Consider the following 19,094-nt stretch of genomic DNA (forward strand, 5'->3'; position numbering starts at 1 on the left):
TTTATTCTAGTTCTTTGTCTCCTGTGACTTTTCTTCTGGCAAGTTTGAGTACCTCCGATGAGATTTCCCTAAACTGCCTGATATGGAGAGCCCTCAACGCATCAGTAGGTTGGACTGTCAGTCATTAGTGTTGCTTACACAGGAGAATCACGTAGTTTAAATAAACACCTTGTTGCATAAGCTCTTTCAGAAGTAGTGGAGTTACTTTCCTAGACCAGGACCTTGTGTTGTGGTTTAACCCCAGCCACCAACTAAACACCACGCAGCTGCTCACTCACTTCCCCCCCCACCCAGTGGGATGGGGGAGAAAATCAGGAAAAGAAGTAAAACTTGTGCATTGAGATAAGATCGGTTTAATAGAACAGAAAAGAAGAAACTAATAACGGTAACACTAATAAAATTACAATAGTAATAATAAAAGGATTGGAATATACAAGTGATGCACTATGCAATTGCTCACCACCTGCCAATTGACACCCAGTTAGTCTCCCAGCGGCGATCCCCCTGCCCCCACTCCTCCCAGTTTATGTACTGGGCATGACGTCACATGGTGTGCAATACCCCTTTGGCCAGTTTGGGTCAGCTGTCCTGGCTGTGTCCCCTCCCAACTTCTTGTGCCCCTCCAGCTTTCTTGGCTGGGCATCAGAAGCTGGAAAATCCTTGACTTTAGACCAAACACTACTTAGCAACAACTGAAAACATCAGTGTGTTATCAACATTCTTCTCATACCTAACTCAAAAACATAGCACTGTACCAGCTACTAGAAAGAAAATTAACTCTATGCCAGCCAAAACCAGGACACCTTGGTACTGGAGCATTCTGAGGTTTTCATGTTGAGGCCTATGCCAGTAGATAATTAAAATGCAGCTTCTTCAAAATGGAAAGCCATTTATCCTTGTGCTCAGCAGAACAGCACAGTGACAAAGACGTAGAGCCATGTCTTCCAAGTATGATTTCTAAGGTTTTAGTCCATTGCTCATCTAAGCCTTGTTTCTTCCCCATCTCTGAGGCTGCAAAATATTGTCAGAAAAGTTATCTTTGTTTGTCACCACTGGCTTTTATATATATAGGCATGCAATTTGATATAATTTATCAGAACTCAGCCCTTTGTCAGTAGGAAACAAAATCTCCCTGAATGATACAAGCTGTCAACCAACCTATTCCCATGAATAAATTATCAATATAGATCTACTCCAGTGACATAAAAATACCAGCAGCTATAAATTGCTTTCTCATTCCGTCCTCTGACAATACAACTTTTCAGTGCAGATGTGTAGCATCAATATAAGCAACCCAGTATGGACACTGTCTAGCAAAATTATGACGTTAGAGTTTGTAAACAAATTATGGCAAGCAAAACTGTTATTTAGATGTAGCCAAAGGATATATCCCAATACTTCATGCTCTCTTTGCCTCTGTATGCCTTCAAACCTGTCAACTTCTTTTATTCATGCACTGTGGCAGCCTTTGTCAGCTCACTCTCAGTCCTTCCCTTTTTTTAAACAAATCATTGTCTTTTTATCTCTGTTTCTCAGGCAGAGAAGCCTTTCTGGGCAGCTACAATAATATCCCCTTGAAATGTAGTGTCTAGACTTTATGTAGGTCATTGTTTATGTTCTTTTTCTTAAACTTTCCTTTAAGAAGCCTTTTAGAACTTCTTCTGATTTAACTCTATGCATTCAAAGTCATCATGCAACATTTATTATGTAGGCAGTTTTACCTCATCATAAAGAAATACTCAGATTTCTCAGTTTGTCACCTTTACATTTGAGAAAAGTGCAAACAATCTGGGAAATCTCCATGAAAGGATCTTTATTTTGAAGGCTATCTAGATGCTCTGTTGGTAAATGCATTTTCTGTCTGAGAATGGTCAATATATTAAACAGTATTTTTAGCAGTCATTAGATTATTGACTTTATTCTGTAGCCGAGTTAGAGAAATAATACCCTTTGGTAACAGACTAAAAATAACGTTTTTGTGCAATGCTTGCATATATTTTGAACTTCAAGATTCTCTAGTTATGCCAAAACCAAATGCAAGTCATCAGTGGATGTTCAATAAGGCTGGTTTACCTATGGTGGATGTAGTTGTGGATCCTTACATTGCAAATAACCTCCGACCACATCAGAAAGAAGGAATTATATTTCTGTATGAATGTGTAATGGGAATGAGGTAAGAAAATAATTATTCTTTTGGCTTTCAATGCCTGTAATATTTTCATGCCCATGTTCAAAATTAGGCAATTTGAATGGGAAGATTTGAGCAACTGTTCAGTGAATTCGTATTAGTAATTTTCCCCAAGTAAAGGTTGCATAAGTTTTTTCTGACCTGTGTGTAACATCATGCTTGCTGTGACTTTGCCAGATGTGATGAGAAGCTAGTGCACCAAAAGTTCTACTGCAAATACCAAGTCTTGTAAACACAGATACCATGTAACCCATGCTAAAGCACGCTGCTTTCTGGGTTTTATAATTCATATTATTCATGATTATTCATATAATTTATAATCCAGGCATTTTGAATAAAGAAGCTGTTATACCAACCTGTTGAAAAAATACAGTACTATTTTCAAAAGTGTTTTCTCAAGTCATAGATTCCTTAAGATATACACAAGTTTTAAAAGTACTAGGTAATATTTTTAATTCTATAAGAAGATTTAAACTACTTGGTTTTGGAGGACTAATGCATTAATCTAGAAAATGAGGAGTTTCACTCTAAGGTCTATTGGTATAGCCTAATGAAAACATACAGTACAGCATAATAAGCATAATAAGCGTAAATAGGTTCTTTATACTTCAGAAAACAACCACAAGAAGCAATTCCCTAAACCAGTTGTAAATAACTATAGCTATGTCTTTTAAAATGTTACCACTGCCTAATTATATCTTACAGAGTTAGTGGCAGATTTGGAGCTATTCTTGCTGATGAAATGGGTTTAGGAAAAACATTGCAATGCATTGCACTTGTCTGGACTCTTCTGCGTCAGGGGGTCTATGGATGCAAACCTGTACTAAAGCGAGCACTAATTGTCACCCCTGGGAGTCTGGTAAAAAACTGGAAAAAAGAATTTCAGAAGTGGTTGGGAAGTGAAAGGATCAAAGTCTTTACAGTTGATCAGGTAAGATTTATTTCCAAAAGGGGATTAGGTCATACTTGGCTCAGAATATAGGACTTGTGATTTTTTTTTCCCTCTTTTTTTTTTTAAACCAGAGACCAAAACTAGTAATTCTCTATTCATATTTGTTTGTAATACTTTATTTCTCCTTCAGGTAATTGCCCATATGAGCATTTAGCTGTCAGTAACCAGGTCATAACTCAAGCTCACCTGCCTGTGTAGAATATGTCTGTCTTATCTTTCCTCAGGCTTCACCTTTGAAGATGTAAAAGTTGACATGCTCCTCCATGTGCCTCTTCGGTTTAAGAAACAGCTTTCTGTTGTCTATCAAAGTGCACACCTTCCCTGCTTTATGTACCAGAGCATCTACCTTGACTGACTTGTACTCCATTTCTGTGGTAGTTGCTTTTGTTCTGTACTGAAAACTTTTTCCTCTTTGTTTTGGCTATCTGGTTCAGGTTACTTCAGAAGGTTATTCCCTTTACTGTCGCTGTCAAGAATTAGGTTTCTGTAGGGCTGATTTAAAGTCTCATAAGATAGAAGCCTAGAGTCTCAGTGTTAGACAATGTGAATATCTCTTGTCTCTAGAAGAATGCAGACAAGTACAAATCTTAATCAAGAAGCAGGATGATGCCGATCCCTGTCCCCTCCTATAGTGGAGCTGTTCCCACTGGTAATGACACTCCCAAGTTCCTGTAGTGCCTGGATGAATCCCATGTGCTGATGAAGAATGTAATCTTTTAATCTCCTTGGTATACCTTTAGGGTCTTGCCTTTATTTCTGAAACACAAAACTCTCTCTGTCCTTTATGCAAAGACTAAAAGTTCTAGCACAGACTGTGCTTCAGAGACCTTTATTGACCGCATCAGGCAGGAAAGCACCTGGCCAAGTGAAATACAAGGGAGTACAAGGAGTGAGGCTGTAGCATCACTGACTGAGGGCTTTCTCTGGAGGAGAGCCGCATCTTGCTCTGGTTATCCAGTAAAGCTTTCTTGCCATATAAATTTTTCCCATTAAGCATGGCTTAATATCTTGGTCAGAGGGTTGGGTCCCCTCAGGACCAGCATTTATGAAACTGTGAACAGGAGACTTGTTCATGCCTTTGTTAATGTTTCTGAAGCTTTCAGATTCAAGCTCTGTTTTTTAATAATTCACCATCCAGTATTTCTTTTCCTGAAACTTCTGGTCCCCATGTCCATATGGAGTGGGCATTCACAGCAGAAAAGAAAGAAAAGTTGTTTAGCAAACAGTGGTTTCTATATCTACATTCAGCAGTCTGCTGTACCCCTACTTTTTTCCTTGGTCCTATATATTTGAATTGTGCCAGTGGGAGAAAGTGGAGAACTTATAGTATCTGCATTGGTGCTTGCAACAAAGATATATATTTTCCAAATTTATTTTTTAATCTAATAGTTCCATACAAGTAGATTGAAGAAACAAATAGTACTTCATTCTAAAGATAACGTGATTCTTACATCAATCAAATTTGCTTTTAGTTTCTCGCATTATCCTTATTGTCTGTATGGAAGAGTGAATATTTCACATGAAATGGAAATTTTCAAACTGTTTTTAAACTCTTTTATAGAGCTGTTGTGGTTTAACGGCAGCTGGCAACTAAGCACCACACAGCCTCTCACTCAATCCCCACACCCAGTGGGATGGGGGAGAGAACTGAAAAAAAAACAAACCCCAAAACCTCATGGGTTGAGATAAAGACAGTTTAATAGGACAGAAAAGGAAGAAAGTAATGACAATGATAATAATAATATGAAAATGATAATATGAAAATAATTAGAATATACAAAACAAGTGATGCGCAATGCAATTGCTCACCACTTGCCAACCGATGCCCAGTCAGTCCCTGAACAGTGATCCACCCCTCCCAGCCAACTCCTCCCAGTTTATATACTGGGCATGACATCACATGGTATGGAATACCGCTTTGGCCAGTTTGGGTCAGCTGCCCTGGCTGTGTCCCCTCCCAGCTCTTGTGCCCCTCCAGCCTTCTTGCTGGCTGGGCATGAGAAGCTGAAAAATCCTTGACTTAGTATAAACATTATTTAGCAACAACTGAAAACATCAGTGTGTTATCAACCTTCTTCTCATACTGAATCCAAAACACAGCACTATACCAGCTACTAGAAAGAAAATTAACTCTAAGCCAGCCGAAACCAGGACAAGAGCATCCAAAATTTTGTAACAGTAATTATTTCTTTGAATTCCACTCATTATTGTCAAACCCTTGAAATTATTGAACATACTCATCTTCCACTGAGAACAATCCACATGTAATAGGTGCTCTTTGCATCATTTACTTTTCTTAGTAACTTGTTTCAAGATGTGGAAATGAAGCAAACTGACTTGTCAGGAACTGTAATGTAATATAGGTTAGGTTGAGAAATACGGAAGTTTCTAAAAGAAGTGGATACAAGGCAAAATATAATATGGCAACATTTTTACCTGAAAAGGTAGTTAGAAATAATTGATCATTTTCTTGCAGTTTTTATGAATAATGTTAGGAGGAGAAAACCTGAATTTGCTGACAGTTACTGTGACCCAAAATGACAGTAGCTTTCATTTTCTTTTCATTTAAATGACTTTAATATTCTTACTCATCTCATTGGAGCCATTTGGATCTAGGACACTCAGAGGCTTTTAAGATTGTGTTCCCAAATAGCAAGGAATACATTGTCATGCAAAAGGAAGACACAATATGACTTGCCTGGGGTATAATGAGTATTTCAAAATAATTTACTGTCTATCTTCTCTGGAAAAACAGCAATTACCATACTGTTATTTCACCAGTATAACTTAAAAGGAAGAGCTTGTCTCAAAGGTTTTTTCTATTCTTGCCTATAAGGAATACATTCAAAGAACTGGCAGACTTTTTAAAATGTTAGGCATGTTTTCCTCACTTTCATGCTGAAGCACCATGAACTGATCCTAACCCTTCAGTAACAGACTCTTCAAAAAACCAGGACATTATCTGCTTTTAAAATGTGATTACAGTTTACTTCTGTTAAAATGCAAATGATATGTAGAGGACATGGCTTTTAAAATGGTGTCCCCACAAAGGTTGCATTTAGGTCTTGTTAATCCATATTATCAGCATCTGAGACCTGTTTGAGAGAATAACTCCTTTTTCTGTTTGCAGAGTATCTCTTCTACTGGAGTTGTTTTAGTTTGGTTTTTAAGTCAAAATATCTGGAGAATTAATTAATTAAAGGTTTACATTGCTTCATGATTCAGCATTTTTTAATTTACACTTCACCAGCTACATTGGATTTGGACTAGTGCAAAGAAAGGTCTGTTCAACGAGTAAGTCTGGGACATTATGGAGCTCTAATACTGATTGACATTTGCTCCATATGTGGCTCCAGGCAACTTGCTTAAACCTGTCAACTCACTTTGGGTAATCATGAAAATGGAGGCTGTAATACATACATATCTTGCAGCCAGTTAAGAGGATAAATTAATTACTTGAAATTAGCTTGTAAATTTATTTTAATTTTTAGTCTATCATTCACTGCTGTTGTTATATACAGCAGGGAATATATTATATTTGGCTGCAGGGGGCTTGAAAAAAAAGGAGGAGAGTCCTGACGTATTATAAGGGGTTCAAACAGTCAGGAAGAGTTGATGATTTACCAGGGGAGGGACATTGGTGGCAGTTCCTGAGTGCCTCAGCACTTTCCCTGTAGTCTCAGCTCACAGCCTGAAAGTGTAGGGAAACAAAATGGTTTCTGAACCCTGGGTATCTTCTGGTGCCGTCCCAAGAGAAGGTCAGAGAGGCATTGCCTCTGTCTTCAGGGCTGCAGTGTGGAGCCTGAATACTGGGCAGGGACCACATTGGGTGTTGCCTACAGGGCTCCTCTGTGTCTCTGTTCCTGTGTTGGGAAAATTTCTGCTCCTGTTCTGAAAATGCCAGTAAAAATACTGGCCAGAATACAGGCAGTTAACTACAGTCCTGGAAACAACAGATATGCTCAGGTCCAATCCAAACACCTGGGGAAATTGGTGCATGCCCTCATTACCTGCTCCTCACTACTCCTTGCTTCCTCCTATGCGTGCTGCACCTCTTCGTGAGCAGTGTGTGGGGACTGATCTACCACAAGGTACTTTATGAGATTAATGCACCAGATTTGGCCCCTAGATTCATCTGAATCACCTACCAGGGGGCTCTGAAGATTGTGATAATTAAGTGGTGCTGCTTTTACAGTATATTACACCATCTGGCTCCAGACTTAGTTGTCTGTGTTTGGTAACTGATCTGGTCTGAAAATAAAAATACATTCTGAGGCTCTAGCTTGATTTGCTTTCACAATTAAAGAGGTCCTTCAGCTTGTCAGCTGCACCCGTAGCCTGCTTAGTTAGTGAACACCATTAGGAAATAGGAAAGACTGTTCAGGGAATTAGTGTCTGGAGCCAAGCAGAAAGGTGAGGGGCGTGCTCACAGTAGGTTTTTCCATTTTTACACATAATTGCAAGACAGGTAAGCAATCCTAGTACATTCTCAAGTCTGCACAGAAATATAACTATATCTAGGAAAGTTTTTTGGAAGAAGCTCCCTGTCACATTACAGTGACTTTTTATTTAGTGTGTCTATTTCCTTCAATAGACATCAAAAGTCTTGATGTCTATTGAAGGAAAAGGTTTTGAAGGGTATGTAAGAGTGGAGGGGCTCACAGGCATTTTCTGACTAGTAATACAGGGTTTAGAAATCAATTGCATTTATTTACCAGTAGACAGGCATGTTTTCTGGGGCTGGTTATGGGCTCTGTTTTCTGAGTCCCAGGCTGTCCTTACCTGTTGGCCAACCCATCAATGTTAAGGGCTTGTAACAAAGTTAATCATAGAATCATCATAGGATCATAGAATACCAGGTTGGAAGGGACCTCAAGGATCACCTGGTCCAACCTTTCTTGGCAAAAGCATAGTCTAGACAAGATGGCTCAGCACCCTGTCCAGCTGAATCTTAAAAGTGTCCAATGTTGGGGAACCCACCACTTCAATGGGGAGATTATTCCAATGGCTGATTGTTCTCATTGTGAAAAATTTTCCCCTTGTGTCCAGTCGTAATCTCCCAGGAGTAACTTGTATCCATTACGCCTCACCTTTTCCATGTGACTCCTTGTAAAAAGGGGGTCTCCATCTTCTTTGTAGCCACCCTTTAAATCCTGGAACATGGTGATAAGGTCTCCCCTAAGCCTTCTTTTCTCAAGGCTGAACAAATGCAGTTCTCTCAGCCTTTCCTCATATGGTAGGCTTCCCAGTCCTTTAATCATCTCTGTGGCCCTTTTCTGGACCCTCTCCAGCCTGTCCACATCTTTTTTGCATAGCAGGGACCAAAACTGAACACAGTATTCCAGGTGTGGCCTGGCAAGTGCTGAGTAGAGTGGGATAATGACTTCTTTATCTCTGCTGCTGATGCCCTTGTTGATGCAACCCAGCATCCTGCTGGCTTTCTTTGCTGCAGCAGCACGCTGTTCACTCATATTGAGCTTGTTGTCCACCAGGATACCCAGGTCCCTTTCCGCAGAGCTGCTCCCCAGCTGTGCTGCACTCCTGGATTATATTTTCCCAGGTGCACTTGTCCTTGGTGGACTTCATAAGGTTCTTGTTAGCCCACTCTTCCAACCTATCCAGGTCTTCCTGCTGGGTGGCTCTCCCTTCCGAAGTGTCCACTTCCCCACTCAGTTTGATATATCATCAGCAAACTTCATCAGGCTACACTTGATCCCATCATCCAGATCACTTAAGAAGATAATAAACAGCGTTGGGCCCAGTATTGATCCCTGGGGGACCCTACTTGTGACAGGTTATCAGTTTGAAAAGGAGCTGTTTACCACCACCCTCTGGGTGCTGCCTGTCAGCCAGTTCCCCACCCACCACACAGACCACTTGTCTAGAGTGTAAGACATCAGTTTCTCCAGGAGGAGGCTGTGGGAAACCATATCAAAAACCTTGGAGAAATCCAGGTAGACAATGTCCACCGGTTGCTTGACATCATCTGAGAAGGTTACTTTGTCGTAGAGGGTAATCAGGTTTGTCAGGCACGATTTGCCCTTGGTGAATCCGTGCTGGCTTTTCCCGACCACGTGCTTCATTTGACTTGTGATATTCCCCAGGAAGATTCATTCCATAACTTTCCCAGGGACTGAAGTAAGACTGATGGGCCTATAATTTCCTGGATCCTCCTTTAAGCCCTTCTTGTATATGGGGGTGACATTAGCCTTCTTCCAGCCTTGTGGGACATCCCCCGATCTCCACGACTTCTCAAAGATTGTGGAGAGTGGCCCTGCAGTGACATCAGCCTGCTTGGGTGGATAACATCAGGGCCCACTGAATTATAGGGGTCAAGCTCCTGTAATAATTCACATACCAACTCTTCCTTCACTGATGGTGGGTCTGCGTTTGCATCAACCTGGATTTTTGTTCCCAAGGCCTGGGGCCCAACAGTGCTTGTAAAGATAGCGGTGAAGAGAGTGTTGAGAACCTCTGCCTTTTCAGCATTGTTGGTGACTAATTGACCTCTCCTATTTAACAGTGGGCTGATATTTTCCTTCTGTTTCTGCTTGCTGTTTATGTACCTGAAGAACCCTTTCTTGTAGTTTTTGACATCTCTGGCCAATTTCAATCAGAGCTGAGCTTTTGCTTTTCTAACTGCATTTCTGCATGCCCTGGCAATGACCTCATAGTTCTCAGTGGGTATTCATCCGCTTTTCCACGTCTGGTATGTTTCTCTCTTGGTTTTGAGCAGATTCAGAAGTTTGCAGTTAAGACAAGGGGGTCTCTTGCTCCACCTATGTCCCTTACGTTTAAAGGGGATGAACTGGTTTTGTGCTTCCAGGAGAGTATTCTTGAAAAACTCCCAGCACTCACTAGCTCCTTTGTCCTCCATGGAAGCTTCCCATGGAATCCCTCTCAGCTGAGCTCTGAGTGAGCTGCAGTTTGCTCTTCTAAAATCTAAAACCTAAAACCTATTCAACAGGTTCAATAATATTCATATAATATCATATTCAATAATATCATATTCAATTCAAAACTACAGGGGGAATTTTGGTAGAATGTGGTAACTTCCTACTGGACCCCATTACTGCACCTTGCAGCTTGAGATCCCAAAGTGAACGTACAGGCAGCTACTTATGCTTCTTCGTTATCTTGGCTTTAATTATTCATTTGAAGCTTACCTAAATGCCAGGACTGGGAAGCTGTTACAGGGAGCCTGTGCTTTTCACCTTCACAGTAATGTGTCTCAGAGGATTTGAAGGCCTAAAAGAATAATACATTTTCTTTTAATGAGGTGGTAAAACTCTCAATTGCTGTATCAGATCCCATATTTCCTTTGCAAATTAGGAAATAATCAATAACCCAAACTCATGAAGGAGATAGTAAATGTTTTGTGTCATGCTAGAAAAAATTTCTGTAGACACTGGATGTTTAAGGAGTATGATGAGTGATCTCCAAAGAAATAGTTGTATGATATATTTTCCTTTATGCCTGCAGGACCACAAGGTAGAGGAATTCATTGTTTCTCCACTTTATTCAGTTATGATAATCAGTTATGAGATGCTACTGCGATCTTTGGATCAAATTCAGGCTATAGAATTTAACCTCCTAATCTGTGATGAAGGACATCGTCTGAAAAATAGCTCTATTAAGACAACTACAGCCCTCACTAGTCTGTCTTGTGAGAGGAGGATTATCCTTACTGGTTAGTATCTATAGTTACTTTTAATATTTCACTATGTCAATAGTGCTAGGTTGGGGTAAAGAAAAAAGATATTTATTGTAAGTATGGCAGGAGCATAGTATAAATTTTGGCAATGGGTGTTAAAGGGACAAATTTTGGGTCTTCTAAAAACAGATTATTTCCATTTTTTTTAAATAAATGTATAATTTGTCCATCTTCAGGGGCAGGCAAGGAGCCTGGGAACTTCTGTAAGGGAATCAGGATTCTGCATACAGTCATTGTTTTCCTTTGTAGTTATTTAATAAAATTGATTTAGAACTTGACTTTTTTAATTCCTTTGTCAAAACAATTAGATGTGCAGTCTGTTTGGTTAGGAGGTCTTAATTAGCTTATTAATCATGATAAAATTTTAGATTAATTCAGAACTCTGAGTAATTCACATTGAAACAAAACCTCTGTTTTCAAGATACATTCTCAATATTAAACCCTGCCTTCAATGATTGTAGTTCTGTCAGTTTCAAGAAAAAGTTGCCAGATGCAGAATTTTTTGTTTTTCTTTTTCCAGGTACTCCAATCCAAAATGACTTGCAAGAATTTTATGCATTAATAGAGTTTGTGAATCCAGGAATACTTGGTTCTTTATCCTCATATAGAAAGATATATGAGGAACCAATTGTCAGATCTAGAGAACCTTCAGCAACAAAGGTATATTATTAAAAAAAATACAGTTATAGAAGAAAATTCATAGACAGCACTGTGAAATTTGCTTTTTATGGAATAAAATGAAGCTCAGGACTACTAATAGTAACAAAAGCTTTTCACTTTCCTATTTGAAATAAATTCACTTGTTCTCCAAAGGAAGCAGGAGGAATACATGCCTGTTGAGATCACGTCATTTCAGCAGCCTATTAATTAGCAGGCAAAAATTGTTCTCCAGCACTCTGCATTCCCAGAAATGCCATGCGCATTACCATGTAATTATACTTTATTCATTCTTAGTTTCTGCACAGCATTGCAAATTCTGCATGATTTTATTGCATCTCCAGAAATTCTAGAATATAACTCAAGCCTTGGATGTCTTCTGGGACATTATCTTCCTTTGTTTAAGACTTTAGAAACCAGACCTAGAACTAAGCTAATGCAGTGGTACTAATTGGAGAAGAATTGGTCATTACAGTCCCATGTCAGAAAGTGGTATCATACTTTTAAAATGTTATTTAAATACCTAATTAAAATCATACAGAAAATTACTGTGATGAAATGCAAAATTATCATTAATTTTGTGCTTTGTTCTTTTAGGAGGAAAAGGAATTAGGAGAAAAAAGAGCAGCAGAACTCACACGCCTCACTGGACTCTTTATTCTAAGGAGAACACAGGAGATTATAAACAAATTTCTGCCCCCCAAAAAGGAGAGCATAATCTTCTGCCGACCAACAGCACTGCAACTTGAATTGTATCAAAAACTGCTTAGTTCTCGAGTTATCAGGTCCTGTCTACAAGGCAGGCTAGAAAACAGTCCTCACCTAATATGTATAGGAGCTTTGAAAAAACTTTGCAATCATCCGTGTCTTCTGTTTAAAGCTATAAAGGTATCTATTTGCATGGGGGTGGTGCCTGCAATTAGTCATTTCAGCAGGCAGAGGTCCCTAAAACTATATTATGGTCAATGTGCATGTTACTTAAGGTCATTTCCATACTTTCTTCTCACATACAACTTGCTTTAGGAGATCTGCTTTCAAAAACATAAATGTTAGGAAATTTGAATGTACTCAGGGAAGGTATCTCACCAGTTTCCTACTGCATTGTGGTATTTTCCTGTTCTTCATGTATTTTCACTCTTAATCTTGCCTCTGAATATTTGTAAAAATACATATAAATGTGAATTTTACAAAGAACACTGTTGGCTAGAGATTACTCTGTGTACTCTGTCTGCTAGTTCCCCTGAAACCTCCCTGTCCACATGATAATTTCACACTCAAGCTCACTGACACTGGGAGCTGCAGGCTCAAGATGTCAGTGGTACTAGATGTCTCCATTTCCACTTCTCCTGGGACACTTTCACACTGTACACCTTGTAATTTCTGTAGAAATGTTCTCATTCCTATAGGTAAATAATGTGATAGTTAGAACTTGATAATGCTAACTTCTATGGCCACTAGTCAAAGTCCAAGTAAGGTGGGTGGAAACGTAAATCTTTCTTAAAAGACGTACTTCATGACTTTGTAGGAATGTCCACAGCACAGACCTCCCTGTAACTTTCAACACTGCCAAGTAAAGTTCATTGCCTTTACTTCATATTATAAGCATTAATACATTTTTCGTATGTGAAAGCGTAAGCCTTTAGAAACTATAGGGATGAAAAGGACTATATGTGCAAGTCATTTATTGCCATTGTGGTTTTGGCATTTGAGTAGTTTGGCTTTTTCCTCCCTGTGAAACATTGATTGTCAAATTACAGCAAAATACCACCTGTATTTCTTCTATTTTATTGTTTTTACTTGATAGCTTTTCTTCATTTCCAGTTGCATAACTGAATCTTAATGACAGCATCTTCCTAAAAAAAGTCAGTGACTGGAAAGTTCCATAATAAGGTATTATGGGATTTAGAAAGAATAAAGAATATTGATTTCTACCCCCCTGCCCCAAGTTTTAGATATGGCTTTGCTGTGGGGGTACATCTGTGTGGTTGCTTAAGTGGAGAATTAGAAGTAAAACACATTTTTAAGTTTTCAGTATTTCAACTTTCTACTCAGCTGCAAACAATATCTTAGATTAGAGGGTGTATACCAAAATAAACACTATCAGTATTTTAAAACTGTGTTTTCAATCTGTTATCAGGAGTTGTGCTCACATGATACACTACTTTGTGGCAGCTTTTGATGCCTCCTTTTGTCTTTGTAATAAAAATATAGGAGAGTTTAAAAAAAATCAAAACATGGAACTTGAATCCTTTTATTTTCAATAGGAGAAAAGCTGTGATCCTGTGTCTGATGAACATGATGAGTCTAGCCTCTACGAAGGTCTAGTAGATGTCTTTCCACAAGATTATACTTCGGACACTCTCTCTGAAACTGATTCAGGAAAATTGCAGGTGCTGGTGAAGTTGTTAGCAGCAATCCATGAGCTCAACTCTTCTGAAAGGCAAGTGTGAAAGCAAGGTAAAAGGGAAGTAATGGGAGTGACCTTCTGGATATTGTTTTGCTTTTCAAATGCATGGGGATGTAATATTCAAAGTAAAGCCATTGCAACTGTTTGCAGAGGTGCCAAACATACTTAGGCATTGTAGTTCTGGCTCTTCCTTGTTAAATTACTAAACTAGGATTTGCAGCTGACATAATTTTCAAAGATGCTCTTCATATTTTTTCCAGATAAAGATACTTGTATTTTTCATACCAAGTTCCAGCAAGTAAGATAGTTTGCTACAGCCCCTGTTCTATGACATATTATCTTTACTTGCAGAGACTTTCCAATGCTTTGTATCTCCTTGAGGACATGTATTAATGTATAAAATAATTTAAATTTCATGAAAATATTTTTAATTACTACATTATAAGTTATTTCCTCTTTAATCACGTTTAACTGCTCAGTGCTTGCTGCCTTTTCTGTTCAGGGTTAACCAGTCTCAACAGATGAACTTGCACAGCAACTACTTTTTTCCCCTGTGGTAAATGCCACTGACATGTAGGAAAACCTCTGTTTATCATGGGGTAATAGGATGCACATGGTTAGTTACTGTGCAATTGCTGATTCACGGAAATCTCACATGACCTTGTGTCCCATGATAACTTTTTTATGGACTTATGCCTTAAAGCCCAGCTATTCCAAAAGTATTTAGCTTTTAACTTTTATTTAAGTTGATGCTTGAATAAGACATGCTGTAATTCAGTAGTGGGAAGTAACAGCAGATCTCTTGGCACTGATGTAACGGAATTTGAAGATACTCTCTTTTTACAAATCAGAAAGCTGAGCCCATTGTTGCAGTTTATATGCCTAACATCCATTGAAACCAATGAAAGATAAATATCTAAATGTACTGGCCTTATTTCTTGTAGGTCAAAAGAAACAGGGGTATCTGGAAAAACACCTCTTCCTGTATCAGTGCTGTAGGAGCTGCTGAGTTACAGCTGATGTTGAGGCATTATTTTACACCTTTAAAAGTTTTGTTGCTTTAATTCAGTGCTGTTCATGTTTCTTTTTCGTTTGTTTCTCTGCTCTCATTAGTACTAAATAGTTTTTGCAATACACAGACTCAATTCCAGTCCTCTTCTGAAGTTTATATTCTATTTTTGAATGAAAACAAAGGTGTGAATTTGGTGTTGATTGACAAAAAAAATCAATCTTGTGAAGTCTTTACAAACAAGTCTTGGATGTAATTCAATTGTAAAGTGTAATAATCAAAATACTTTAAAACAAATTTAAAATGTTAATTTATCAGGTTTTCCATGAAATTGTTTGTCTAGTTCTTCAGTACTTGTTTTTAATCAAAATTATTTTAAAACATGGAGCACGTTTCATGGAATTTGTTACATTTAGTTTAGATTATAAAAGACCTCCCAGCAAGACCTGGCAGAAAATGCCCTAACTGCCCTTATTATTTTATTTATGGCTTAAATTCAAAAGAACTTGCTTTGTCCAATCAGTGGAATCATCCTCAATATCTGGGAGGATAGAAATTCTAGATTTGCAGATCTCTGAAACTTATTTAGTAAAAATTTCAGAGAAAAAACACCAACATAGTATGGGTCATTAGTGTAAGTGATCAGACTGATTTTGCTTTAAAAAATAACAACTAAAATCCAGACTATATTGTTTGTGATATCTTTCACTATCCTTCATCCCAGTTCTTTTCAGTCATAAAATGTAGGAAAGAGTCACTGCTTTCCTATTTGACTTTCATGATTTTGTTTATTAGAATTTTCCGAGGTTGTCTATAGAAGCTCACAGTATCTTTTTCAGTAAGTAGAGTCATATATATATTATTTATTAGCTGCTACAAAACCCTCTGCAAATGCTGCCTTAACAACAGCTCTTTTGTATAGAGATTTTTATCTTTGTGGTTGGTTCTGGATCACTGCAATCTGTGCATTAAGCCAAATTCTGTTGCAAAGGAAAACATTCATTATTTAACATTTAAATGCTTAACAGTAGCGATAATGCATCGAAATCTAGTATGTGCTTCAAATTAATAGGAAATGTTTTATTTCTTAGGAAATATGAGTAACCTCAGGTTGATGTGTAATTTTTGTTTGACTTGTAATTTTATTTTCTTAGATGTCTTCAGTAATTTGTTATTGGACTTTAACTTTACCAAGGTCTAAGACGATAAGATAACTTTGTTTTACTGTTTGACAGAGTTGTACTGGTATCCAATTACACTCAGACATTAAACATATTACAAGAGACTTGCAAACGTTATGGATACTCTTACACTAGACTTGATGGACATACTCCTGTCTCCCAGAGACAACAGATTGTTGATACTTTTAATAGTAAATTCAGTCCAGCTTTTATCTTTTTGCTGAGTTCAAAGGCTGGTGGAGTAGGACTGAATCTGGTTGGAGCATCTCATTTGATCCTGTATGATATCGACTGGAATCCAGCTACAGATATTCAGGTCTGATAACAACTATGTACATGTGGGTTGGGATGGGCATCAAATGATTTCTTGATTGAGTTTGAAATGCCTGGCTTTACATGTCTTATTGCTACCCAATTATCACATTCCATCTCTTTTTAACTGAAAAGTTGCTGTGTTTCTAAAAAGAAAAACATGATTAGACTGCATAGCGAATGTTACTGTTGATTTGCAATACCTGAGAAAAAGGGAGAGGTTCTGATCAGAATTAAAAGAATGAGAAAATCACATGGCAATGATGTCGAAAGAAAAGAAAGCCAGTGCTGTGCTATTCTTGTAATGGCACTGTTGGCCTCAAGGGATTATTTAGTTGGCATAAGAGTGTTCAGTTAAAATAGTCCTTAACAATAACAATTTTAAAAATCTTTTTGTAAACATAGTAAGAAACTTCTTTTTGTAGAGTGATGCCCTGTGCTTAATATCTGAAATAAGCTCTGATTATTGGCCCTGCTTCAGTTACAAGTGTGAATTAGTACCCTCATGTGGTCACTTGTCTTGTTACTTGAAACACAGCCTGCTGTCTGTGTCAAAATTGCTACAGGTTGCCAAAGACCACAAACCGTGTTGTGGGTACTTGTACCCAGTATGTAGGTGTAACCCGTACATTTTGGAAAAAAAATCAGATAGCAGTACTCGGTTACATTGTGTTTCTTTAAGAATTAAAGGGGGTGTAAAACAGTAATTTTACAATTTTAGAAGAAATGGAAAAGTCATTTTTAAAGATGTATTGTGGCAAAAAACAATTTTGGGGATGGGGGAGAATGATGAGTATTCCTGAAATATCAAACAGTTGTTAATACTTGGAAAACAAATGTGAAGAGGGGATTTCTGGCAGGAAAGAGTTGAAACCTTTACTTTCCTATTATAGTACGCAGAAAGAAAGGGGGGCATAAATGGCAGGCAGTAAACTAATTTTTCAGAATTATTTACAGTTAATACCAGAAGACACATAAAAACAGTCAAAGACAGTTATTGAGGAATGCTTTCTTTGGACATCTTTCCGAATGAGCTAGCAGAACTGGTAATGTGATCAGCGAGGCTGCAAGTTTTAGCTGAAATACCATTGTAGAGTAGGCTGTTAATGCTCTTCATCTTTTTGCTTTCTTCAGGCAATGGCTAGAGTATGGAGAGATGGTCAGAAACGTACTGTATATATCTACAGACTGCTAACCACAGGTCAGAGGTGCTGCTCAAACATATCCCAGAGTGAGACAGCTATTGAAATTTTGTCTGTAAAAGAAAGGGAGGGAGTGTTTTTGGAAATCATTCGTTCTTTAAAAATATATATTTGTTCTGAATTCAGTTAAAATAGAGACATCACATTGATTCATGTGCCTTTGCTTTGCTTTGCTTTTGCTTGAATAACTGAAAATAGTGGTTTAGCATTTGCTATTGTGGTGGGTTGACCCTGGCTGGACGCCAAGGTGCCCACCAAAGCTGTTCTATCACTCCCCACCTCAGCTGGACAGGGGAGAGAAAATATAACAAGAGGTTTGTGGTTCGAGATAAGGACAGGAAGAGATCACTCAACCAATTACTATCACAGGCAAAACAGACTCGACTTGGGGAAAATTAACTTAATTTATTGCCAATCAACCAGAGTAGGGTAATGAGAAATAAAACCAAATCTTAAAACACCTTCCTCCACCCCTCCCTTCTTCCTGGGCACAGTTTCACTCCCAAATTCTCTACCTCTTCCCCCCAGCAGCACAGGGGAACAGGGGATGGGGGTTGGGGTCAGCTCACCACACCTTGTCTTTGCCGCTCCTTCCTCCTCAGGGGGAGGACTCCACTTGTCCCCTGCTCCAGCGTGGGGTCCCTCCCATGGGAGACAGTCCTCCACAAACTTCTCCAATGTGGGTCCTTCCCATGGGCTGCAGTTCTTCACGAACTGCTCCAGTGTGGGTCCCTTACATGGGCTGCAGTCCTTCAGGCACAGACTGCTCCAGCGTGGGTCCCCCATGGGGTCACAAGTCCTGCCAGAAAACCTGCTCCAGTGTGGGCTTCTCTCTCCACGGGTCTGCAGATCCTGCCAGGAGCCTGCTCCAGCGTGGGCTTCCCACGGGGTCACAGCTTCCTTTGGGCATCCACCTGCTCTGGCGTGGGGTTCTCCATGGGCTGCAGGTGGATATCTGCTCCACCGTGGACCTCCCTGGGCTGCAGGGGGACAGCCTGCCTCACCATGGTCTTCACCATGGGCTGCAGGGGAATCTCTGCCCCAGCGCCTGGAGCACCTCCTTCCCCTCCTTCTTCACTGACCTGGGGGTCTGCAGGGTTGTTTCTTTCACATGTTCTCACTCCTCTCTCCGGCTGCAGTTTCTGTGCCCCAGCAACTTTTTTTAACTTTCTTCAATCTGTTCTCCCAGAGGCACTGCCACCATTGCTGATGGCCAGTGGTGGGTTCGTCTTAGAGACAGCTGGTATTGGTTCTGTTGGACACAGGGGAATCTTCCAGCAGCTTCTCACAGAAGCCACCCCTGTAGCCCTCCCCGCTACCAAAACCTTGCCACACAAACCCAATACAGCTATGCATACTGTTATCAAGAAATGGATTTTACTTTTTTTCTTTGCAAGTACTGATCAAAAATATTCCAGTGTATCTTTTTTTTTTTTTTTTTTTTTTTTTTTTTTTTTTTAAAAACAACTAAA

At 39.1% G+C, this 19,094-nt stretch overlaps 1 protein-coding gene across 1 annotated transcript in view; it reads left to right on the plus strand.

The window, feature by feature from the left end:
- RAD54B (RAD54 homolog B (S. cerevisiae)) overlaps window positions 1-19,094 on the plus strand; it is a 68,154-nt gene that overhangs the window by 44,979 nt on the left and 4,081 nt on the right. Inside the window, exons 5-12 of the mRNA XM_010577106.1 lie at window positions 2,011-2,173; window positions 2,894-3,119; window positions 10,623-10,830; window positions 11,375-11,514; window positions 12,109-12,399; window positions 13,776-13,951; window positions 16,163-16,424; window positions 17,555-17,621. Of these exons, the coding sequence (XP_010575408.1) occupies window positions 2,011-2,173; window positions 2,894-3,119; window positions 10,623-10,830; window positions 11,375-11,514; window positions 12,109-12,399; window positions 13,776-13,951; window positions 16,163-16,424; window positions 17,555-17,621 (1,533 nt within the window). The remainder of the gene's footprint in view (window positions 1-2,010; window positions 2,174-2,893; window positions 3,120-10,622; window positions 10,831-11,374; window positions 11,515-12,108; window positions 12,400-13,775; window positions 13,952-16,162; window positions 16,425-17,554; window positions 17,622-19,094) is intronic.

This window comes from Haliaeetus leucocephalus, unplaced genomic scaffold, assembly GCF_000737465.1.
Source record: "Haliaeetus leucocephalus isolate CR32 unplaced genomic scaffold, Haliaeetus_leucocephalus-4.0 Scaffold555, whole genome shotgun sequence".
In the NCBI taxonomy this organism is placed as follows: Eukaryota; Metazoa; Chordata; class Aves; order Accipitriformes; family Accipitridae; genus Haliaeetus; species Haliaeetus leucocephalus.